The sequence below is a fragment of the Lolium perenne genome, chromosome 4 (assembly GCF_019359855.2).
Source record: "Lolium perenne isolate Kyuss_39 chromosome 4, Kyuss_2.0, whole genome shotgun sequence".
Taxonomy (NCBI): domain Eukaryota; kingdom Viridiplantae; phylum Streptophyta; class Magnoliopsida; order Poales; family Poaceae; genus Lolium; species Lolium perenne.
The window spans coordinates 203904314-203930749 of NC_067247.2; the positions used below are offsets into that span (position 1 = coordinate 203904314).

At 46.3% G+C, this 26436-nt stretch overlaps 1 protein-coding gene across 1 annotated transcript; it reads right to left on the reverse strand.

Moving 5' to 3' along the window:
- Nucleotides 1–15369: 15369 nt before the first annotated feature.
- LOC127295118 (lysM domain receptor-like kinase 4) lies at nt 15370–17547 on the reverse strand. The gene has a single exon (XM_051325019.1). The coding sequence runs from the start codon at nt 17489–17491 to the stop codon at nt 15431–15433; it is 2061 nt and encodes a 686-aa protein (XP_051180979.1). The 5' UTR covers nt 17492–17547; the 3' UTR covers nt 15370–15430.
- Between the last annotated feature and the right edge of the window lie 8889 nt (nt 17548–26436).

A 26436-nucleotide genomic window follows, 5' to 3' on the forward strand; every position in this document is an offset into this window, starting at 1 on the left:
GAGATTTGCGGCAAAACCTCATTCCCCGGCAGCAGAGCTGATGCCAATACCCTTGTCGTGGCCTTTCGTGCAATAGGGTCTCGATATGGTGGGGAAGTTACATAAGGCTTGGCCAGGAGGATATGTATATATGCTCGTGGCTGTCGACAAGTTTACCAAGTGGATCGAGGCAAAACCAATAACCTCGCCAGATGCAGCATCGGCAATAAGTTTTGTCAAAGGCATTGTTTTTCGATTCGGTGTCCCGCACAGTATAGTCACACACAATGGTAGTAACTTCACCTCCAAGGAATTCAAGGCATATTGCGCAGAGGTAGGCATTGATACGTCTCCGACGTATCGATAATTTCTTATGTTCCATGCCACATTATTGATGTTATCTACATGTTTTATGCACACTTTATGTCATATTCGTGCATTTTCTGGAACTAACCTATTAACAAGATGCCGAAGAGCCGATTCTTTGTTTCTGCTGTTTTTGGTTTCAGAAATCCTAGTAACGAAATATTCTCGGAATTGGACGAAATCAACGCCCAGGGTCCTATTTTGCCACGAAGCTTCCAGAAGACCGAAGAGGAGACGAAGTGGGGCCACGAGGCAGCCAAACCCTAGGGCGGCGCGGCCCCTGCCCTGGCCGCGCGGCCCTATGGTGTGGGCCCCTCGTGCCGCCTCTTGACCTGCCCTTCCGCCTACAAATAGCCTCCGTCGCGAAACCCCCAGTACCGAGAGCCACGATATGGAAAACCTTACTGAGACTCCGCCGCCGCCAATCCCATCTCGTGGGATTCAGGAGATCGCCTCCGGCACCCTGCCGGAGAGGGGATTCATCTCCCGGAGGACTCTACGCCGCCATGGTCGCCTCCGGAGTGATGTGTGAGTAGTCTACCCCTGGACTATGGGTCCATAGCTGTAGCTAGATGGTTGTCTTCTCCCCATTGTGCTTAATTGTCGGATCTTGTGAGCTGCCTAACATGATCAAGATCATCTATCTGTAATTCTATATGTTGCGTTTGTTGGGATCCGATGAATAGAGAATACTTGTTATGTTGATTATCAAAGTTATGTCTATGTGTTGTTTATGATCTTGCATGCTCTCCGTTACTAGTAGATGCTCTGGCCAAGTAGATGCTTGTAACTCCAAGAGGGGGTATTTATGCTCGATAGTGGGTTCATGTCTCCGTGAATCTGGGGAAGTGACAGAAATCTCTAAGGTTATGGATGTGCTGTTGCCACTAGGGATAAAACATTGGTGCTATGTTCAAGGATGTAGTCACTGATTACATTACGCGCAATACTTAATGCAATTGTCTGTTGTTAGCAACTTAATACTGGAGGGGGTTCGGATGATAACCTGAAGGTGGACTTTTTAGGCATAGATGCATGCTGGATAGCGGTCTATGTACTTTGTCGTAATGCCCAATTAAATCTCACAATACTCATCATAATATGTATGTGCATGGTCATGCCCTCTTTATTTGTCAATTGCCCAACTGTAATTTGTTCACTCAACATGCTGTTTATCTTATGGGAGAGACACCTCTAGTGAACTGTGGACCCCGGTCCAATTCTCTATACTGAAATACAATCTACTGCAATACTGTTCTACTGTTTTCTGCAACCAATCATCATCCACACTATACATCTAATCCTTTGTTAAAGCAAGCCGGTGAGATTGACAACCTCGCTGTTTCGTTGGGGCAAAGTACTTTGGTTGTGTTGTGCAGGTTCCACGTTGGCGCCGGAATCTCTGGTGTTGCGCCGCACTACATCCCGCCGCCATCAACCTTCAACGTGCTTCTTGGCTCCTACTGGTTCGATAAACCTTGGTTTCATACTGAGGGAAAACTTGCCGCTGTACGCATCACACCTTCCTCTTGGGGTTCCCAACGGACGCGTGCTGTACGCGTATCAGGCATCAAACTACACTTTGCGTCAGTTGCTCACCCGCAGACCAATGGTCAAGTCGAGAGAGCGAACGGCATCATCTGCAATGGTATCAAGAAACGTCTGCTAACACCACTAGAAAAAGCTCGACACACCTGGCCAGAAGAACTGCCTAGCGTGCTATGGAGTATACGGACGACACCCAATACAGCGACACAAGAAACTCCATTTTTTCTGGTTCATGGAGCTGAGGCAGTGCTCCCGATAGAAGTAGAACACAATTCTCCGAGAGTGGCGGAATTTGATAAAGAAACCTCGAGAAAGGCACTGGAGGATGATGTCGATGCACTCGACGAAGCTCGAGACGAGGTGCTATCAAGGGTCACCAAGTACCAGCAAGATCTGAAAAATTACCACAGTCGACGTCTGCGACCAAGGTCCTTCGAAGTTGGCGACCTAGTTCTTCGGCTTACGCAAGATAGCCATGAAAAATTCGAGTCGCCATGGATAGGCCCATACATCGTCACCAAAGTAATCGAGGGAGGAGCATACAGAATAAAGGACAAGAAGACAGGGATTGCAGAGCCAAATCCCTGGAACGTGGCGCAACTTAGGCGTTTTACGCATAAGTCAAAAATATAGTCATACATGTAAACATACAATGTACTGAAAAGCCCGCGAGTTTCCAGACGCACTCTTTTTCTTTCAGGGCACCGAGTGGGTCTGAAAGGTTTTTAATGAGGCAGGCTCGCGGTGCTGCAATATAGTAAAGATATTGGTGATATACATCTTTTTCTTCGACAAAGTTCGGGGGCTGGCAACCCGCAGATTCAATATATACACAAATCCTCACAATATACAACTTACAAGTTATTTGCCTTGGTTGAAACACACAATAGCCACCAAAACGCTCGGGGGCTAACGGAAGGAAAAAAAATATGCAAGTTGTTTTAAATATACATAGTACTTACAATATACAGGGTTCCTTTGTCAGGAAAGCTTCGACAGAAGAGGAAGATCTTCAGTCAACTCATATCAGGTCATCTATGTTTACCCTTTCATCTTCAGCAGCGGCACCCATGAAATCAGCATAATTACCTTTAGCGAAGAAGTCAGCATCCATCCGAATTAAGTCATCCATTATCTTCTCGGCTACGGGTGTCACCAAACCGTCAATTTCGTCGACATTCTTCCTCCACTTCCTCAGCTTGTCATGACAAATTTCAACGATGTTGGTCATATCCAACTTCGGGTAGCAGATCTGCAGCATGATCATAGCAAATCGAGCGCTAGCAATTAACTGGGCCTTTACAAAATCATGGATTCGATAAGCACTCTTGAATTTGTCCATCAAGTCAGGAAGAGTTTTTGGCTGAGGGTTCCGAGGAAACATAGTATTATAAACCAGGGCCAGCGTCTTTGTGCAGAAATCAAGATATTCACGGACTTGGCCTGTGCGGTCTTGAAATCTGACAATCCGTCGGGTCCGATCTGGTGTAGCCCAATAGTTGGCGTCATGATCTAGAGCAAGTTTGACAAGAAGATTTGACCTCGCATCAACCCGCTGATCTTCGGCGGTAGCATCTAAAAAGGAGCCTATTCGACGAAAGGATCACAATGAGAGATGAAAACAAGAAAATGAAGTGGAGAGGAGACTTAAACTTGCGAAGCATACTCGCCATATCCAGACTCGCGTCGGTCATCAAGTCAAGCATATAATCTTCTCGAGAAGCAGCCTGTGCAGCTTCAGCGACTGCAGCCTCTTTCAAAGCTAAAGCTTCCTGGGCCTGCTGAAGAGCAATTTTTTCCCGCTCGGATGATTTTCGAGATTGTTCCATCACCACAAGTGTTTGCTTTTTCATCGACTGAAGCTGCTGTCGAAGTTCATCCAAATCCCGCAAAGGATCAGCGTTCGAAGAATCTTCAGCGAAATCATCAACGGAAGTTTTTCTCGAGTGGGAAGTAGCAGGCAAAGCATTCGAGGAACCAGGTGCCGCAGTATAGTTATCAAAAACCAACTGGAAAGAAAATCTTGACATCAATCATTTTGCAAAATAGCATTCCATTAATCATCAGGATATCTACATGATCATTACAAACGTTGGCTCCTAATGAACCAATGGTAAGCCGTCGCAAGCCACTATTAAGGCGACAACATCAAAAGAAGAAGAAAAAGAAAAAGACAGAGACAGGATGGTCTACTTGACCTCCGTCTTGGCAGTGCTGGTAGAACCGGCAGGCTTTGGCTTGAAGAAGTCGATGATCTTCTTCGAGTGGGCTTTGGCGTCCTTCACCAGCGTTTTCCACTTGTCCTTGCCAACCATGAGGAGTTCCCAACTTTGGCCCAGTCGACTTCTTGGCCGCTGTTGGCGACCAGAGCAATGGTCCCTTCAACGCCGATCTTCAGATTCTCGCGTCGATAGGCCAGAGCAAGGTCTTCTGTCGGCAGGAAGCGCTTGACAAGGGCAGAGAAGATTTCCGGCTCCTTTTCTTTGGGGGAGAAGTGAGGGAAGAGTCGTGAAAAGGCCGCCCTTGAATCGGAAAGATTGGTGCGCGCCAAACCACCCTGCAGCTCAAGGATGGAAAGAGCGTCGAGAAGACGATCATCCTTAGGTGCTAGCAACTCAAACCTTTCATCATTCCTCTCAGCTGCAGCAAAACACATGATCATGATCATCCATGAGAATGAAACGAGGAAAGCCTCCAGATAAAGAAATGACTTACGGAAAAAGCGCCGGCTTTGGGCTTCAAGCCGATCTATGATGCCTTGTTCCCGCGCAATCTGCTCAGTGATCTTGTCGCTCAGTGCAGATTCTGCCTTGGAGAGGCGTTGGCGAAGTTCTTCGGCAGAAGCAGCATCAGCTTGAGCTTTCTCGCGAGCCTCTTCGCTAATTTTTAGCTTGGCTTCGAGAGCTTCAGTGTGCTCCTCGGCTTGCTGAAGAGAACCTAATGAAGAAAAAGAGCAATATTGATTAGTCAAGGGATAAAAGAAAAATAGCATCTTAAACAAACAAGTTATACAACAGATACCTCTCAGAGCGTCGGCCTTGTTGCGAAACCCAACAGATTGGGTGCCGAGGCGGATGAATTGGTCCATCAGGGGCTGGTGGAAAAAAAGTGCCGCAAAAGATACTTAGAAGGGGAAAACATTTTCGCAAGAAGCACAAAGTTCGGGAATAATCAGGAAAAACTCGACACGATGCAGCAAAATAAAGTTCTAAGAGATACTTACATCATTCACCAAAGGAGTCGACGAACTCCCCAAGATAAGCGTTTGCTCATCGCCAGCCCCGACCTTGAGTCTCTTCAGAGAAGGCGCTCGGGGGCTGGGCGGTGGAGTCGACGTATCCACAATCTGCTGGGGAGGAGGCGAAGAATCCGCGGCAGCGCGATTTTCTTCGGAAAGGATCACGGTATTGGATGTGCTCGTTGGAGCCACACCAGTATCCACGAGTTCTTCTTTTTCTTCCTCCTTTTTGCCACTGGCAACATATGAATATAAATATGACAAGTAAACAGAGGTCGAGTCGAAGATAGTAACAAGGGAACTTACGAGCTAACTGAGCCTGCATCGCCGTAAGGGTCGAAAGCATCTCCATCTTCGGGAGATGACTCTTCGGCAGCAGGTTCGGTAGGCTTGGAGGCGCCAGAATCTTCGGTTTCACTCCTCTTTCTTTTGTTCTTGGGAGAAACAGCGGAAGGAGGAGAGTGCACAGATTCTGTGACTTTGTCAGAAGAAGCCGTGGATTTGTGAGATCCCGCGACTTCAGTTTCAGGAGGAGTGGATTCTTGCGACTCATCATTAATGACGGTTTGCTCATCCACCTCTCCACCCTCAGGAAGGGGAGGAAGAGAAGAGAGAATTTGGTGGTTATGTTGAAAAAGCAGCAAGTAAATACAAAAAGCGACGAGGAAACAAAATAGCAGTCGACAATTACAAGCATAACACGATGAAAAGGCACTTACTTCGGGAAGCGCGTGGCTGCCACTATATGGCTCCACGCGGCACGAGGTAGGGACCTCATCTTTTTTGCTCAGCGAGAAAAAACGTCGAATAAGCTTTTCCAGATCCTTTGTCGAAAGATCCTCGGATAGGCGGTCAACGTCTGCTTCGCCAGTGTACGCCCAAAGGGGGGTTTTGCGAGCCTGCAGGGGCTGCACCCGAATCCTAAGGAAGTATGCAGTAATTTGGACACCCGACAGTTCTTCACCGCGGGTGTTTTGGAGCTGGCGGAAGCGCTTCATCAGAACATTGGTTGCGGCCTTTTCTTCGGCAGAGGCTTCAGCATCCCAAGATTTGCGCCTCGGAATTTCTGCGGCACTGTCGAAGGGAGCAATGCTGTATTCTTGGCCGCCGACGGTTTGGTCCTGGATGTATAGCCATTTCTTGCGCCATCCTTGGACGGAGTCAGGAAACTTGACGTCAAAATAATCTACGTCGGATCAAACGCAGATGCAAACGCCGCCTACATTGTAGACGACGCTGCGAGAGTTGTTCCGCCGGAGATAAAAGATACGTTTCCACAAGCCCCAATGAGGATGGGACCCGAGGAAACATTCACAGAGGGTGATGAAGATAGAAATGTGGAGGATGGAATTTGGGGTCAACTGATGCAGCTGGATCCCATAAACGAAAAGCAGTCCACGAAGGAATTCGTGGATAGGGGCGGAAAGACCACGGATAAGATGGTCAACGAATGTTACCCGGTAGCCCATCGGCGGTTTTGGAGCGCTCTCGTCGACGGGGAAGATGAGGGAGTCCTTCTGCACCAATCCGAGCTTCTTCAAGCTCTTCTTGTCTTGGTTCGTGAGGTTGGACCTCTCCCATCCATGGATCTCAGCGCCCTCCATCGCAGCGTCTATGCCGGCGGCGGTGTGCTTCGTCAACCTCGCGCGCGGCGGCATAGAGTGCAATCTTGAGGGAAAAGAGAAGGTTTGGTGGTGTGAGTATGCGAGGGCGCGCGACGACAATGGCGATGGAGGAGAGATGGGAGATTTGAGCGGCGCAGTGAAGGGGATTTCTGAGGAAGAGGAAGGTCATTTATAGCGGGCCATCGAATCGCCGCGCCGTTGGATGCAAGAAAAATGGATCCAGGACCTTACACGTGTCGCCATGGGTAAAACAGTCTTTTTACAATGAAGTAATTAGACAGGCGCTACAGCGCGCGTGCCAGGGAAAGTGGAGGACGTGTGTCCCCCACTCGCGTAACGTGTCAAATACTGCAGAGTTTTGGGCCCACAGGTTAGCGACACGATAGCTCCCGCGCCTTCCCAATACAGCGATCGTGGCTATCGTTAGTGCTGATGTCACTATAAAGAAAATTTCGGCTGTAGTGCTTTGAGGATCGGCGATAGAGGAGTATTATTGGAAATTTCGGGAGCCTTTGATCAAATACAAGTTTTTGTTCAAATGCTCGGGGGCTACTTTTAAAAAAGGAGTTTGATAAAGGAGTTGATTTAGAAAGACAAACATGAGCCTACAGCCATCTTCAGCAATAACGTCGTAAGAAGAGAACTTCGAGTAGCTTTATCAAAGATAGCGACAAGGAAGTTTTGAGTATTTCAACAAAGAAAAGTCGAGAGCCTATGATCAAATACAAGCATTTGCTCATATGCTCGGGGGCTACTCTTATCAGAAGTATTGTCTATACTTCTGATAAGAGAATAATGCAGATGACAAAAACATAGAGTTGTTTAAAAGTAACACAAGTTGAGCCTACATCCAAGTATAAATACTCGACTGTAGCCTCGGGGGCTACTCCCATCGGGAGCGCTGGTCGCGCACCCGATAAAGATGGAAGTACTAGAAGAGTTGACAATATAGCGACAAAGATAATAAAAAGGTGAGCCTACAACCAAGTACAAGCACTTGACTGTAGCCTCGGGGGCTACTCCCATCGGGAACGCTGGTCGCGTAACCGATGAAATTGAAGAAGTCATGGTGAGCATATTTCGAGTTATGAAATAACTCTTCATATACTCCCATCGGGAGAACAAGATAAAAATATATAATTCATCATATGACTCGAACAAATGTGCTATTCCAACAGCCGAAAAAGGCACTCGACAATATATTCTCAGAGCGCCTCAGCTGCGACTTAATCTCTGAATGCCGCAATACTTTGCGAAGGTAAGACCCTAGGATCCGTCCTGCGCGGCGTGGCATCGCACCCGAATGCGCTCTGCTACTTTTTCCCATATCAACAGATGCGAAGAAAAATCCTAACTGACGCGTTAGGTACCCGATAAAACATGACTGGAATTCGGCATCTGGTAAGACCTTAAGCGGCACATGTCGAATTATGCCAGTATACCGAGATCATGTCCAGGGACTTGATCTTGAAGTAGGTTTTTGCGGGATTGCCACAAGAGCAGTTAACTGGTACCTGATCCGTCCGACGAACCAGCCCCAACTACCATTATCCCTGTACAATATATGATTGTTTCATAAAAGTCATTTACTTACTCGAAGAAATCAGGTGTTAATTGTAATAATGGAGATTTTTCCTGATTCTTCGATTCAAGCAAAATCTCGGGGGCTACTGACATAGACATCTCCAATGGGCCTGCCGAAGATGGTACGCGGGATTTACTGGAGGCCCACGACCCGAAGTTTATGAAGCCCGGAAGCCCAATTAAGAAATAGTTTGGAAGATAGAGTTGTATTAGGAATAGAGACTTGTAACTATTACGGGACAAACTCAAAGAGTCTCCCGATCTGTATAACTTGTACATCACGAAACCCTCGGCTCCACCTCCTATATAAGGGGGAGTCAAGGGAGAAAGAGGGGATCGATTTCATTGTCAACACAACCCTAGTTTTCTAGCAGTCGAGTACTTTTCCGGCTGAACCCTCGAGATCTACTTGCCCTCTACTTCCCTGAAAACCCTAGTCTACAATCTGTAGGCATTGACAAGTTAATCCCTTGTCAATCGCCGCCACCTTGGACTGCTCTTCTCCATCAACAACACCATCAACCCTCTAGTCCTAATGGCCATGTGTGAGTAATATCCTCTATAGGTGTGCAGTGTAAGGGAATTGGATGGGATCTCATATAAATATGTAGTGATGAATATCTAGTAATTTGAGGTGCTATCTTGTTGATGTTTTGTGTATGATTGTTTCTGCATGGCATTCATAATGCTTGTTAACTAGGGCCCGACTAACATAATTTCATTACTGAACTTTTATTTTTGCATCATATATATTAGTTTGGTGCTTATCTGCATAGTGTATAACCTATTGTATTGTTAAACCCGTGAACCATATAGTGATACCGTGGAAAAACAAGGACAAAATGGTATAATTTAAGAAGTTCATGTGTTCATGCAGTGTTAATGCGTTATTTCGGGCTACTAAAAAAGCTAGTGTAGCACCCTACCTTTTAATAAAGGCAAGATACCTGTGTATAGCGCTATTCCCGGGATCACTGATAGCACACACATTACAAAATATAGTAATCATTGCAATAGTATCAAATTACTACATCGTTGATCCAGAGGGTACAATAAAAACTTACAAATTGCATAGTCAAATGGACTAGCTCAGAATAAACACAATGAAAGTAAATCAGCAATGAGCCTTCATCATCTTCATGTGCCACAGGCAGTCATGTTGGAATGTAGACTCGAGATCCTACCACGTACTTCTCCTCAGAAAATCCTGCACGTTTGAATATGCAGCCCCACGAATGGAGGTCAGTACAATGATGTACTGGCAAACGACACTTATATGGTGGCAGTTTTGGGCATGACTATCTACATGATATTTGGCAAGTGGAGTTTAGGCAAATTTGCATAAAGCCAATTTTATCCTACATTTTATTTAAAAACAAAACATTTTTACAAAACTTGTAATGATGTCATAAACAGTACCATGGTTACATCTCCCATGTACTATCCGACAGTTGCTACTCAAATTTTAACTTATTCAGAAAAGGTGATGAGATTCTTCCGTACATTCCCTGCCTAGAAAGCTCAAATTGTCCATAACCGGGGACACGGCTAAGATCTTAGGTTTACTCTCGAGAGGTTGTGCACTTTCACCTTACGACCCACCCTTCCCAAGAGAAGAAATGAGACAAGATCTTTCAGAAGGAGGCTTCAACCATAACCAGCTAGACCCGTTCCCGTTTGGTTGCAAGCCACATCATCATGTCCAGCAACAAGTTTGACCTCACAACTTACTTAATCCCGGCAGAGCCCATAATACCATAAGGCTGCACTGGAAGCTAACTAGAACATGGACGACATAGTAATCTCTTTAATCCTGGGTGGCCATCCACAAGTGAAACTCACAAGCTTAAAACCATTAAAGATAATAAACCCCGCACGATCCCCTGGTGAAAACCGTAGGTGCGATCTAGAGCAACCACTATTCAATCACAAGACTCTCGTGTACCCACCGCCTTTGGTTTCTCCAGGGTCGGAGCCCTGAGCAGCCGCCCACCACACAACCAATCCACCCAGGTGATTCATTAAGGTTGTTAATTTTAATTCTCAATACTCACAATCCAGAATAATCAAAACAGCAGTGGCATTTTGTTATTGCTAGGCAACTAAGTATCCTAGCAAAGGTTCATGGTGGCTACACACTACTAGGATTGATAAGCATAGCATAACTTTCGAAAACAAAATCCTACCATGCATACTAGATTGAAAAACACTAATGCATAACAAAATAGGTAGGAATTGAGTGTCACTTGCCTTTTGGTAGTCGAAGCGCGTTCACTTCTCTTAATCAAAATACGTGCCTTTCCGTACAACTATAACATAGAATATAGCACAACATAAACACACCATTCAATTACAACATCATAATCAAACAAGACAACAATCGGAAGTCGCTCTATGGTACTAAGGTGTGGCATGAGGTTTGGCTTGCAAGATATCGCTATGAGAGTTTGGACGGAAGGTCACATGATTAGAAAGTAATGTACTATCCAAGATATAATTGAAGAATCTTTATGCTTTACAAGAGCATGAAAAGAATTTGGAACAACTCATGTGAATTGAATCATATAAGTGACAAATAGTGCAACACAAATACTATTGAATAAGTGTGACAACAATTACTCAAAATAGTATGAATTACACATAGGCTTGGGTATGGAGTTGTGACATATTGAACTACTCAATTACTCATTTGTAAATTGAATAGATCAATATAAACCAATAAGATTAAGTGGACCTAAGATGGAATATGTATAAATGGTAATTAGGATGATGATGGATGTTTGGACTCAAGATATGTGTGATATGAGGTGGAGTGTATCAAACACAAGTATCCAAGGCATACCTAATTGAGATACATTATCAATTAGTGAAATAACTCAAGTGAAATGTGAATCTATGTGAACTAGGTGTAGAGGTTTAATGTAGTAAGGATATTTGTTCAAGGTAAAGTGTCTAGTGGTATTATTGTGTGGATGTGATCATGAGTTTCACCTTCACAAAAGAATCATGTTGAGAAAGGCTTATAGAAATCGATAATGAATATATACTCAATTTCTCATATTTGAATTTGAATATTTGCAAAGTGATTCAAATATTTTGGACGGTGGTGCTATTGGATGAAGTACTGTAAAGCAACGCTTATGCAATTGACATAGTGTGACAACACTTATCGAGTAGCACAAGGTCACACATAGCATTGGATATTAACTAATGATATGGTGAACTATTCAAATAACTCATTTGAAATTCGAATAGTTCGAACTAAGTGGAAGGGTTGAATGGCATGATGGTGTATAGGCATGAATGATATCGGGATTTGGTTCGCGGTGCCTAATGGATAACAAAGATTCATCACATGTGATATGAGGTAGAGTATCTCCACCCTACTAAAGCAAGGTAAAATCTAAACTAGAACATGTCACACTTTACTCAAATAACTCAATTGTTATTGAATAATATGAACTAGACAACCAGGGCTAAGTTATGCATTATCTGTGAACATGATAAAGAATTATAACTGGTGCTAGAAGATGGGTATGATCATAAGGATCATTTTGCCTAAAGGAACTATTTCAAAACCAGTTATAGGACTACACTTTTCGCGAAAAATTATTAGAAGAAGTTCTCCGGATGAAAGAACTTTCTACACGGAAGTTGTAGAGAATTCCATTATAAGCGTATCGCCAAAAGAATCTCTCGAAAAAAGTTGGTAGGATTTATTTTATAGACGATGTTGCGGATCAAAGTGATACCACGGAAATAAAGTGGGCGAAACTGCCACGCAATAAGTCTAAGATGATCTACGTGATTTGCTGATTCCAACGGTATATGGTTTGTCGAAATCCGACGTGTAGAACTTAAGATATCGATTTTACAAAACTAGACATAAGTGGTCACAAATTCTAATGGTGTATGAAAAGTTATCCGAACAAGTTGCTCGGATGGAAAAACTTTCTACATAAAAGTTGTAGAGAATCTAATTAGAAACTTAATGGAAGAACCACTACTCTAAACGGAGGTGTAGATCTAAAGAAATAAAATTACGAAGTTGCGTACAACAGTCTACGTAAAAAGAGCGGGAAAAGAATTATTACCGGGCAAGGGTTGCGTTGAGACGCGGCGTTTCCCAAAATAGCGTTGCGGATGTTGCGTCGCGAGTGTGCGCCACGAACAGCAGCGTCGCGCAAGAGAGAGCAGCAGGAGCAGCTTTTGCGTCGGGTGTGCTGCGCCGAAAAGAAAGAGAGGGGACGCTGGGCGCTTGTGTGTTGGGGCTGCCTAGGGTGTCTCTTTTATAGGCGTAAGCTGGAGGAGAATTAATGAAAGGAGTCGATGTGGGACTAAAAACAAAGAAAAAGGCGGCGGGGGCAGGCGCTGGCGCTGGCGAGATCGCGCGGGGCGCGCTGGGCCGCGATGCTGGGCATGGCCGGGTGGGCCGGGGACTGGATCGTGCGGAGCTCGGCCGGTGTGGCCGGGTGGGCTGTGGCGCGCGGGGCCTGGGCGAGCTGGACCGCGGCAGGCGACGCCGTGCTGCCTGCCGCGCGCGGGCGAGCTGGGCCGGGCCAGCTGCGCGGGCTGGGCCGTTCAGCCTGGCCGCGTTTTTTTTCTTCTTTTCAGATAATGAAAATATATTTTTGGAGGCTCAAAAATAATCCGAAAAATGCAAATAAGGTATCGTTGGATTCATTATGAAAAATACTTTAATATGAGACTAAATTTGGGACAAAAATACAAAGTTTATAAAACCAAAATTTGACATATATGTCTATGTGGCTATAGTGCCTTTTTAGGGTTTAAGGTTTTCTCAAATAAAATATTTTATAAGTTTTAAAACCATCGAACAAAATAGAGCTGTTGGCAAATCTTTCAAAAACAAAAATTTATGAAAAAAATTCTAGGGTACTATTTTCTAAAATACAAATCCATTAAGGATTTGAAAACCTTAAAAACCAAGATATGTTTAGTTTTGAAAATACTTTGAAACCAAAAGTCCTTACAAACCTTATTTTGAAAAATACTTTTAAATAAATTCAAAAAGTTTTAATTCCTTGTGAATTTTCAATCAAGTTCAAACAATCAAGCATTAAATTCATTTTTATTTGACATTCCAAAATTTAGAAAATTTCGGGATGTGACAGCTAGACCTTAATTATCTGAAGTTCCAAGTTCCAACATGAGTTGCAACTAAGATTCAATGATGTTCTATTGAAAACAAAGTTAGTTCCCAATTTACTGAAAACTAGTCGCGCCTTTTTCTAAAAAATAGTGTGAGTCAGAAGCTTGAGTTGAAATTCTCAATATTTAAACTTGTACTTACCAAGTGCAATCAGGTAGAATCGAACGACGACATTTTTTGTTAATGTACTGACAAATTTCTCAACCCCAAAAATCGGATATTAATGTAGTTTTCAAAAAAGAATCCACGCCACTATTGTTTCATACAGCTCGCAAGGGCTCCTATCTTGATTAATTGTTTTTTTAGACAGAAGGCTTGACTAGAACCCAACTTTTAAATAAAACCCCATAGGCCAACACAAGATTCACAGACCAAAATCGCACAAACGCACCCAACACCACAACAAACAGGAAGGCCGTCCAGTCTCCGGAGCCACTTTGCCATAAGACAGATGTTCATAAGCCTCGTATCGAGGATACCTAGAACCCCAAGGGCTTAGACTACTCATAGTAAGAGTAATATAGGTAGTAACATCACACATTCCAAGACATTTTGGTGAAATGACATGACAATAAGTGAAGAAAGAGACTGAGGTGGTAACTAGCTATGTTACACTAACATCACAGTTCCCAAGACAAGATGGGTCTACAACCTAATAAATATGATCTTATATGATACCACACATATGTTACTACACCACTATAGAGGTAGTAGCATAGAGTAGTAACATGTGCATGGAGTATGGCGTTTTGGAGGCCGAGCTACATGTAACTATTTATTTTTAAACACTCGAAATTTGTACTTTGAATTTTCAAAAAATTACGAAACAAAATTCTAGAGATAGCCAATGATGTATACTACAATGGTGTAAAATCTTAATGCAAACTTATTTGTATTTTAGGCTACACGAAATTGAAAAATCTGACAAATTTTATAGTCTTGAAATGTCTACTATTCACTATAAAATTTATCAGAATTTATTACTTTTGTGTAGCCTAAAATATGAAGTAGTTTGTATTGAGATTTTGCACCATTGTAATATACATCATTACCTATCCATAGAATTTTGATTCAAATTTTTTGAATCTTTGAAACATAAATTTTAAGTGTTTAGAAATAAAGGGCTACATGTAGCCCGGTCTTTGTTTGAACTTTTTCCATGTACATGTTCCTCCTCTATGTTACTCCCCACTATGATTAGTTTTAGATTTGCACATAGCAGACCAGCTAAACTAATGATAATTTTCGAGGGATTTGCTAACTAAGCTCGCATTCAATCAAGTCCTACATTATTAGATTTGCTTTGTGATTCGAGCTAGTTATAAAATGAGTTGCACTAAGATTTAATAACATCATCTGACTAAGAACGAAGAGTCTACTAAAAAATAGCCACACCCTTTCTCCGATGGTTTTCATTGGCATTTTACTCCATCCGTATCGGTTTAACATGCACGCACGTAGTTTAAGATAAACTTTAACCATTGATTTGGTCAACAAAATATAATTTATATCTACAAAATATGTATCATTAGATTCGTATGCAAAAAAGCTTTTCAATGATATAACTTTTGTCACATAAATTATATGTTTTATTAACTAAAATAATATTCAAAGCAATTTCTTAAACTACATGTGGGCCTGAACTCTGGTGGATCAAATTTCGTAGTTGGATCGCCCTACACTTACGGGCTGGGCTTACGTAATTTCTGCTACGGGCGAACGTGGATGCGTGTGATTGGAAGTTTCCTGGAGCAGTTGCTCGGCCTAATTCTCTCGGATCAATATCTGATTCACACATCTGCCCGTATGATTTTGTACGTAAGGATTAGCCCGTAAGTGTAGGGCGATCCTTAGCCCGTAAGTGTAGCATTACTGAATTTCGTAGGAGGCCCCCATAGCATGCATCCTGATTAGTTGTCACCGCGCTAACTGTTCGCTGGTCGCCTCGCTGACGGAGCTATGGCGGTATTCCGACGAGCTCTGCCAGCTATCTCCCGAGATGTCCGACAGCTTCAGCAGGTACTGCGCGACCTCCCCCATTCCCGGCCGTGCCCCCGCGTTGCGCTGGACGCACCTTTCGATCAGTCTGACCATCATGACGACGGCGTCCAAGGGACAGCTCCCAGCCGCCATCGCCGGGTCTACAAACTCTTCCAGCCTCTTCAGCGCCGCGCCATCATCCCCGTGGTGTTCCTCATCGTTTTTCCGGTCGACGCCCAGCGCGTTCAACCCGGCGAGCGGGTCGCCGCCGCCATCCTCTTCCAGCTGATCCACGTCTTTCCCGGTGAATAGCTCTAGGAGCACCACGCCGAAGGAGTACACGTCGGCCTTGGGCGACACCACGCCATGCTCCAGGTACTCCGGCGCCATGTACCCGCGTGCGCCGGCGATGGTGCTCGTCATCGTGAACAGCTCGCGGGCATCGCCCTGGTCTCCGTCGTCTCCTCCCCGGATGACCCTCGCGCCGCCGAAGTTCCGGATCTTGGCGCGAAACGCCGTGTCCAGGAGGATGCTGCCGCTGCGCACGTCCATGTGCACGTACGGCGGCCGCGCGTACCCGTGGAGGTACCGGAGCCCCTCGGCGACGTCGAGCGCGACCTGCACCCGCTGCGTCCAGCTCAGCGGCGCCACCGCGCCCGTGGCTCCGGCGAGGAGCCGGTCACGGAGCGTTCCGTGCTCGGCGTACTCGGAGACGAGGTACCACCGGCCACGGTGATGGCAGAGGCCGTTGAGCCTGACAAGGTTGAAGTGGTTCATCCTCCTCGTGATTTCCACCTCCGTCGACACGTCGTGGTCCACGATCTCGACTGCAGCGGTGTCTTCGTTGAAGGCCGCTCGGTACACCGAGCCGCTGATGCGGCGCTCCGTGCTGAAGTCGTCCGTCGCCGTTACCAGCTCGTCGTAGGTGTACACCTTCAGGGAGGACTTGATGTCCGACAGGCTCGAGAACGCCTCGCTGATTGTCACGGAGACCTCGTCGCCGGTAACTCCATACGGCAGCTTGCCCATGTCCTTGCCGTCCTTGTCGGCGAAGCCGCCGGCGGTGGTTGGATCTGTGCTGGCTCGCCGCCTCCTCGCCTTCAGAACAAGAGCAGCCACAACAGAGGCGATGACGGCAACAACTGGCACGGCTACGCCAATGCCAATGTAAACCCCCGTATGGCTCTTGCCCTTCGTGGCCGGAACAGACGCTACCGGCGGCGGTGGCGGCGGCGGCGGTGACTGGAGTTGCGATATGTTCGGCTGCGACTTAACAGGGATGAGCAAGGTAGTGTAAGGGTATATTGTGGCGTCGCTCTTGAGTTGATTGGCCTCCAAGATGCTCCTGGCGTCGACGCCGAATCTCGCGGCCACGGCGTCCACCGTGTCGAGCTCGTCCACCAGGTAGCTCACCAGGAACCTGACGCCGGCCGCGGCCTGGGAGGCGCTCGGGCACGCGCACCGGAGCGGCACAGTGACGCTCTGCCCGGCGAGGAGGCTGGTCGGCGCCGCGCCGCCGAGGCCCTGCTCCTCGACGGCCTGGCACGTGGACAGGCCCTGGAACGTGTTGTTGGCGATGATGAACAGCGTGTCGCCGTCGCGAGCCACGTACGTGGCGTTGCGCTGGTAGTAGGACCCGCCCGCCGCTGCGCCCGTGCAGGAGCAGCGCACTGGAATGAGCACCTTGGTGCCCTGCGCGAACGGCGACGAGGCGGAGTTGGCCGCGGCGAGGCTCGCGGCGTCGGCACCGAGGAGCGCGGCGATGGAGGCGGGGTCAGAGAAGGGCGAGCGGGCGTGGAAGGTGAGATAGGACTCGCAGGATGGGGCGCCGCTGCCGCAGAAGTAGCCCAGTAGGCCGGTGTCGTTGTGCTTGCTGCCGCAGTCGGCGATCTCCGAGCCGTAGGGCTGCTGCGACCGCGCGGGCGGCGAGCAGGAAAGGACGAGGACGCCGATCGCGTAGAAGAAGAGGGCAACCGTGGCACGTGACGGAGGCGCCATCGCCGGTGCTTCTTCTTGGAGTATCGCTATGGTGTGGTTAGAGGTCAAAGATGTGTATGTTTTTTTTTTTTGAGAACTGATGTGTATGTTTAAGTACGCAGCTGCTGCGATGATGCAGTTGGTGCTGGCAATTTAGAACTTGGCCACGGGAAGGAGGAAGATTGTGCCAAGGTTGCAGTCAACGGTTTGATCCTGCTGGAAAGTCAAAATAATTCAGTGATGTCCTTATCATAGTTGATTTTTCAGAGTAGAATAGTTGATCAATTATCGCCTTATCAGTAGAGGTCAATGCTCAACCTTCCGTCTGGAAAACAGATGGTTAGGCTCGCAAAGTAAAACTTTTACTATTTTCCGAAAAATCTCACTATTTTCCAGAATATGGATAGAGCAAACAGTCAGAGCGATAAGGCAAATGCACATTTGTGCAGGCGTAAGCTTCATTTCTTATATACTACCCCCATCTCAAACTTAAGCCTTATTTTTTTATTTTTTTGAAAAATCAAACCAAATAAAATTTGATCAAACTTTTAGAAGAAACTATCAGCAAATATAATATTTTATAAATACCATACAAATATATATTTTATTATCTATCTAATAATATTGATTTTGTATTTTGCATAAATAATTTTTTGTAAAACTTAGTTAAACTTGACCGGGAGAAGTTGTGAATGTAGGTGCATCCCTTGAATTTTTAAACTTATAAATATAGTTTTTGATTTTCTAAAATAAAATAATCACTGGAGCTAGGAGCCAAATACACGTTTCCTCATCCGCTTCTTATACCGAGTCTTGTCAGCGCACCCCCAGTTTCAACAGAAAAAAAAAACGTTTGACCGTTCTAAATTCGGCCCCTAATGCATTTGACCAAATTGTGAACTTCTAAATTTGGCAACACACGGCGCTAACTTGCCTCAGTTGGCAAGGAATTCTTTTTTAATTTAATTACTTAATAATGACTTATTCTAGCTAGGTGTACAGTAATTTCTTATTTTTCCTCGGGTGGAAGATTCTTACTATTTCCATATACCAAATTCCAACGCTTATGCTTAGGAAAATGATCTGAATCCCCCGGAGGATAGCGCGCCTCGCGTCCTCCGCCTTCTCCAGGCGACACGCGTCCTAGTGGGCCCACACTAGCGCCTTATCTCTCTTCCTCCACCACTCGTTCCCTGCATGCTCTCTCTCCCTCTCGTTTCTTTTCTCCTCCCCCGACCTGCGCCGCCTAGCGCTCCCCGTTGCTTCCTCGCCGGTCCGTCCCCACCTGATTCCAGCCCGGCGGCGCATCCCCGCACCCCACACACCCGAATTCGCCGACCGAAGCTCGCCCACCTCGCCGCGTGGAGGTCGCGCCCTTCTCTGCGTCTATACTGTCAAGGAAGGTCCGAGCTCCCCGCGCAACTCCGGCTGGCCCCGACTCCCTCCGATGCCGGTGACACCTGGCGGCGCTCTAGATGCTGCTTTTTGCGGTGGGCGGAGGTGCTGCCACCGGCGGGCGCCACTGCTGCTTGCGGCGGTGGTCGGAGGTGCGGCCTGCGGGCGGGCGCCTTCCCTACCTCCTGCCGGCGGACGTGCTACTACCAATGGCTGTCGTTGCTGCGCACCGTGGGCGTAGGTGCTGCCTACTGAAGGCGTTGTTGCTGCGTCCCGTCGGTGGAGGTGCTACCTGCCGTGGGCACCCTTGCTACCGGCGTCGACGACGCTGCTGTGTAGCCAAATTTGGGATGCTACTAGTGGCCGTTACTGGTGCTACCAGCCGAGGGCGTCGATGCTACAGGTGGTCGCCGCCGATACTACCAGCACCACCTCCATCTCGCGCTCCTCTGCTTCGTTAGGAGTTTTGCTACCTCAGGCCAGCGGCGTTGCTACCAGCGGAGGCTGGTTTTGCTATTTAAGGTGTCCGGCATTGCTAAAAGGATCGTATGCCGCACCTAGAGGGGGGGTGAATAGGTGCTAACCAATTTTTAGTTCTTTTTCAATTTAGGCTTGACACAAAGGTAAATTCTCTAGATATGCAACTAAGTGAATTTACCTATATGACAAGGTTATCAACTAAGCAAGGTATAGCTACGCAATATATAGGAGATAGAATGGGATAGAGGTAACCGAGAGTGGAGCACGCGATGACACGGAGATGATTCCCGTAGTTCCCTTCCTTTGCAAGAAGGTACGTCTACGTTTGGAGGAGTGTGGTTGCTACGCAAGCCAAACCAACAGCCACGAAGGCTTCACTCAGATCTCCTGTGAGCAACACCACGAAGGTCTAGCCCACTTCCACTAAGGGATTTCCTCGAGGCGGAAACCGGGCCTTTACAAGGTTCTTGGGGCACACATCCACAACCGAATTGGAGGCTCCCAAATCTGTAACAACACAACAATCAACAACAATACATCAACACAAATCAACTAGGGATCCAAAGAGGAACACTAGCAAGGGGGCCCTCAAACAAATGAGGGGGAAATGTAAATCGCTTTGGTGAGGATGTAGATCGGTGGCTTCTCCTTCGAATCTCCAAAGATCACGAGCTTTGGTTGGGGGAGGAAGGAGATCTTGCAAATCTTGTGTTCTTGAGGTGGCTCTAATGGTGGTGAAGCTTGGCAGATTTTTCTTGCAATGATTGAGCAGCTTGTCCCTTTGGAGAAGAGAGCTATTTATATGATTGGAGCTCTCAGATCTGACCATTTTAACTATTTCTCGTAACACCGGAAGTTTCGGCCAGGAGGGCCGGAAGTTCCGGCTGGCACCGGAAGTACCGGCCAGGAGGGCCGGAACTTCCGCCTGGAAGATTCTTCATCTGATGACCTTGTCAGAAAAGATTGGGGCGGAACTAGGGCGGAACTTCCGGTGACCGGAAGTTCCGGCCAAGTTCCGGCCAAGTTCCAAAATTCCTGAAAAACTATACTGGATGTACTGAGCCACATTTCGCTGACTTTCGGAACTTGTCCGGAAGTTGGGTGGAAGTTCCGCTGACCGGAACTTCCGGCCAGCTTCACCGGAACTTCCGGCCAGAGAATAAAACACACCAAAGCAGAACTGTATTTGAAGGGCCTCTGCGGGGAGAATCTGGGCGGAAGTTCCGCCTGCTGTGGCCGGAACTTCCGCCAGACGAGAAAAACCAGCATAGCTTCATTTTTGTCTGTCCAAATCATCAGCCAAGTATATATCTTGAGATCTTGTACCTGTCTACATCAACACACATAAAAATATAACTAGTGTTGACATCAAACACACAAAACCCAAAAGGGCGGGAAATGTTCTTTCAATCTCCCCCTTTTTGGTGTTTGATGACAACACAAGTATTTGCAAGGAATGAATAATGTAAACCAACAATGTGAAAGATATAGAGGAGCTCTCCCTAAATCTTGCATCCGTCTTCCATGGGTTAGCAATACAACATAGTGATAAGCATATGGATAATAAGATCATGCACACATAGATAACCATGGAAGACTCACATACGGAGTTTACCATCCGCATAGGTAAGGTTCCAAACACATAGATAGAGTTTACAAGCCAAATAAACTAAGAACATAGTTCGACAACACAAGGATAAATAGAATCACAAGCGATAAAAATCAAAGCCAACACGAGCTTGTGACTCGCCCATGCAAATACCCAACGGAGAGCAACCTAATAAGGTTCTCACTCTCCCCCTTTGGCACCAAGGCACCAAAAAGGGATAGGAGAAACTACACGTCCCAAGGGTCGGCGTTAGCCCAGCCGGGAGGGAGGTTCGATGTAGCGCCGGGGTAGGAAGGAGTGTGAGGAGGAGACTCGATCTCGAGGCCATCTGGAGGGAGAGGCATGCCGTGCTAAGAGACCCACTCAGCCTCCGGAGTGATGTTCTCCTCGGATCCGGGAGGAGACACGTCCACACTTAGAGCCCTCATGATGCTCTTCTGACGAACCCGAGACTTCTTGGCTTCTGCATGTTGCTGATACTGACGGTGGTTGACTGCAGAGGTGAGGCAAAAAATCTGTCTCATGCGGTGGGCAAGCTTAGAAGCCCAACTAGGGGGCTTCTCAACCATGGGAGGAACATCTTCAATGGGCGCGTTGTGGCGCTTGGTCATCAAAACCTTCACTTCATGGGATGTAACGTTGAGAGGAATAGAGTGAACAAGGGAAGTCTGACAAGTCTCCATCCAAGTGTCCTCAATGAGCTTCATAATGTACGGAGCATACGAGGGAAGCTTCTTCTCCATCACACATGACCACATCTCATTGTAGATGTAGTCCATCACATCAAGCTTCTCACCGGTGCCCTTCTTAGCAAAGGAGTTTGCCATAAGATCCACTTCATATAAATGCAACTCATCAAGGTTGCCACCCTTTGGTCCAATGGTTTCCCGGTAGACTCTAAGCATAATGTCCCAAGTAGGGAGAAGATCCGCACTCTTGCCCGGGATACCCCAACCTTTGATGTAGAGGTTCTCCAAGACTTCCCTTGGTTGAGAAAATGAACTGTCATGGCACCTCCAACCATTTGCATCTACGCCCGGGTGGCGAGGGTATCCAAGGGCACTTCCAAACTTTGCCAAGTTAGACTCAAGGAGCCTTTCATGAGACATCCACCGGAATGTTTTAGCTTCATCTGAATCAAAGTGGACGATGGCATAGAATTGTTGGATCAACCCGATATCGTAATCCTTGTTGAGCTCCATAATGGGATAAAGCCCAAACTCACCACACATAGCATAGGCTTCTTCAAAGTACCTAGAAGCGGCCATCTTGCCGGTGTCAATAGCATGTTGAGGGGCTACCCCCTTCTTGAATGGCACATACACCTCATAGAAAATCTCCTCTCGAGCCTTGTTGTGGAACCGCTTATCCCCAACCCTATTGTTCCGAGGGGTGAGGTAAGGGTTCATGTCACGGAGCTCCTTGTACTCAAGATACTGCATGTTCTTCACGGATACATGGATATTCTTGCCTCGAACAGTGGGTGCCTTTTGCCTTTGAGCAGATTGCTGACGAGCGGTGAGCTTGGATGGCCTAGTTTGCTCAAGTTCTTCCTCAATCTCATCCACGTTACCCTTGCCTCTCTTCTTGGAACTACCTGAGATGGAATCAACAGGATAGGAATGATAAATGAGTGCACACTAGCAAGGAAGCCAAAAACCAGAGCCTGCACAGGATATTGAGAACAGCAGAAAAATTTGCCAGGCCGGAAGTTCCGGTGAGAACCGGCGGAAGTTCCGCTCGGGGTGGAAGTTCCGGCGTGTAGAGCCGGAACATCCGGCTGTTCGAAAACAGCAGCAGTTTCTCACCAGATCTGGGGCAATGGCTCGTTTAACCGCATTACCACAACCTCCTATGCAAGATCTAGTAAAGGAAAGGCATCTAGAGAAGATCTACCATAGCTTTTCCTAGAGTATGCCCTATAGTTCATCTAGTGAGGTCTACCCACACATAGAGAGGGAGAGAGCACAAACCGGGGGGAGCCATGGAGGAGGAGAGGGAGGGGATGCCAATCCACGGAGCAGATCCGACGGAGGTCGCCGGAGGAGGGAGATCCGGCCGGAGGGAGGTGCAGCCGCCACGGGGAGAGAGAAGTCTTCAACAGATCTTGGATGGGGGAAAGTGAGGAGGCAGTTCCTGCCTCCCCTTTCCCAACCAGATATGTGGTGGGATCGTAAGGGCGGAAGTTCCGCTCGTTGGAGCCGGAACTTCCGGTCCCTCAGAAACTGGCAGATACTGGCAGGAACTGGCAGATAGCTTCCAGCCGGAAGTACCGGTCGAAACGACCGGAACTTCCGGTGAAACGAAAAAAACTGTGCCAGGAACAGGTCTTGACAGAAAAGTGGTGCACTCGGAGAGGAAAAAGGATATGGCTTAGATGAGATAGGCTTAGGACAGATGCGCCAAACTGTGAGATGGTACATGATCACTCATTTTTGCAAATAATGCAAATGAAGGCCAAAAGTGAGTGATTTCCCATAAACAAGGAGATGTCAATAAAAACCAATGAAGATCCAAATAACTCCAAGTCTTCACAAAGAAGAGTGTGGTGGCCTAGGCCACCATATATGAGTGTTATGGTATGGCACCGCGAAGATATATCTTGGGTCCAAACCAATACTCATCATTGAAGCTCACATATCAACATATGATATAACGAGAATGATATCTTTAATGTTGGCATTATGGGGGGAGGGATAGCTCAATAATTTAAACCGCACTCCCCCTATTTCCATGCCCACATCTAAACCAAATAAAGTTTTGAGATAAAGGTGTGTTTGCAAGATGGTCAAGCTATACTCCTTGAATCAATGATATTTAGCTCATTCCTCAAATAAGAGAACCTTGCTTCATCAAGAGGCTTCGTGAATATATCGGCAAGTTGATCTTTGGTAGGAACATAGATAAGCTCAATATCACCACGGGCAACATGATCCCTAATGAAATGATTCCAGATCTCAATATGCTTCGTTCTTGAATGTTGCACTGGATTATAGGCAATCTTGATGGCACTTTCATTGTCACATAATAGAGGCACTTTGTCACAAATGACACCGTATTCCTTTAAAGTTTGCCTCATCCATAACAATTGAGTGCATCCACTTGCGGCGGCAACATATTCGGCTTCGGCGGTGGAGAGAGATATGCAATTTTGCTTCTTAGAAGACCAACACACCAAGGACCTACCAAGGAATTGGCAAGCCCCGGAAGTTGATTTCCTATCATCCTTGTCACCCGCCCAATCCGCATCGGTATATCCATTGAGAATAAAACTTGAGCCTTTGGGGTACCAAATACCATATCTTGGGGTATGAACCAAATATCGAAAGATTCTTTTGAGAGCCATCATGTGGCTCTCCTTAGGAGAAGCTTGATACCTTGCACACACACCAACACTCAACACTATGTCCAGTCTAGATGCACAAAGGTAAAGCAAGGATCCAATCATGGAGCGATATACCTTTTGATCCACCTCTTTACCATTGGGATCTAGTGCAAGATGACATTTGGTAACCATAGGAGTGGCCACACCCTTCATCTCGGTCATCTTGAACCTCTTGAGTATGTCTTGGAGATATTTTGCTTGATTGATGAAGGTTCCTTCCCTCAATTGCTTGATCTCAAAACCAAGGAAGAACTTCATCTCTCCCATCATAGACATCTCAAACCTATCGGTCATAAGCTTTGAAAATTCATCATTGAAAGCTTTGTTAGTAGAGCCAAAGATAATATCATCAACATATAATTGGCAAACGAAAAGCTCCCCATTGACCCTCTTAGTAAAAAGAGTGGGATCGATTAGCCCAACATCAAACCCACGGTCTACCAACAATTCTTTAAGGTGCTCGTACCAAGCTCTAGGAGCTTGTTTGAGACCATAAAGTGCTTTATCAAGCTTGTAGACATGGTTAGGAAAGTTGAGATCCTCAAACCCCGGGGGTTGCTTAACATAAACCTCTTCATGTAAAGGACCATTAAGAAATGCACTTTTCACATCCATTTGTTGTAACTTAAAGTTATGATGCGATGCATAAGCAAGAAGGATACGGATGGACTCAAGGCGAGCCACGGGAGCATAGGTTTCTCCAAAGTCAATTCCCTCAACTTGAGAGAACCCTTGAGCCACCAATCTTGCCTTGTTCCTCACAACATTTCCAAACTCATCTTGCTTGTTCTTGAAAATCCATTTAGTGCCTATAACATTGCGGCACCCCTTTGGCTTCTCTACTAAGGTCCATACTTTGTTGCGCTTGAAGTTGTTGAGTTCTTCGTGCATAGCTTCCAACCAATCCGAATCTTCAAGGGCTTCAAATACTTTCTTGGGTTCCACTAAGGAGATATAAGCATGATGATTGCTAAAGTTAGCCAATTGCCTTCTTGTGGTAACACTTGCCCTTAAATCACCAAGAACCTTGTCATGTGTGTGTTCAAGACGCTCAAGTTGCCTTTCTCTTCTTGCTAGATGATGGGCCTCGATCTCCTCCTTGGTTCTTCTTGGCCTTGGAGGTGTCACTTGATCAACTTGATCATTTGGGTCCCCGTCTTGACCTTCAACTTGAGCTTCCTCAATTTCTTGAGGTTGCTCATCCTCATGTGCTTGATCTTGGACATTATCCGGTGAGAGGAGAATGTTGAAAGGATATTCATCGGATCCATCATGAACCCGTGGTTGATCTTGTTCTTGATCTTGTCCTTGATCTTGCACACAAGAGGGAGGGTTTTGTTCTTGTTCTTGGGTTGGTGCATTATTTGCTTCAAGAGATGGGGTTTGTTGATGTTGAGAAGATGAGGGCTCCACCGTGGTAGAGCATAGTCCTTCCCGAGACGCCACACCGTGTCCCTCAATGGGGCGGAAAAATCCCACACCCATTCTTACTATGGCATCTTGAGGTATTTCATCACCTGCACATACATCAACTTGCCCCACTTGGGAGCCATCATTTTCTTCGAACTTCACACTACAAGATTCAATGATAATCCCGGAGGATACATCAAAGACTCTATAAGTGTGAGATTCGGCACCGTAACCAACAAATATACCCTCCAAAGCTTTAGGAGCAAATTTAGACAAACGAACTCCTTTGATTTTGTAGAAACACTTACAACCGAACACCTTGAAGTATGAGATATTAGGCTTGTTGCCGGTGAGTATTTCATATGGAGTCTTGTTCAATCCCTTGCGGAGATAGAGCCGGTTGGAAGAGTGGCAAGCGGTGGAGATGGCTTCGGCCCAAAAATTATAGCGGGATTTATACTCCGCCATCATAGATCTTGCCATATCCATAAGAGTCCGGTTCTTCCTCTCCGCAACACCATTTTGTTGAGGGGTGTAAGCAGCGGAATATTGATGACGAATCCCCTCATCACTAAGAAAATCATTGAGTGTATAGTTCTTGAACTCGGAGCCGTTGTCACTTCTTATTGCCATAATGAGGAGGTTGTGTTGTCGTTGCACCTCGGTAGCAAAGTCAATGAATATTTG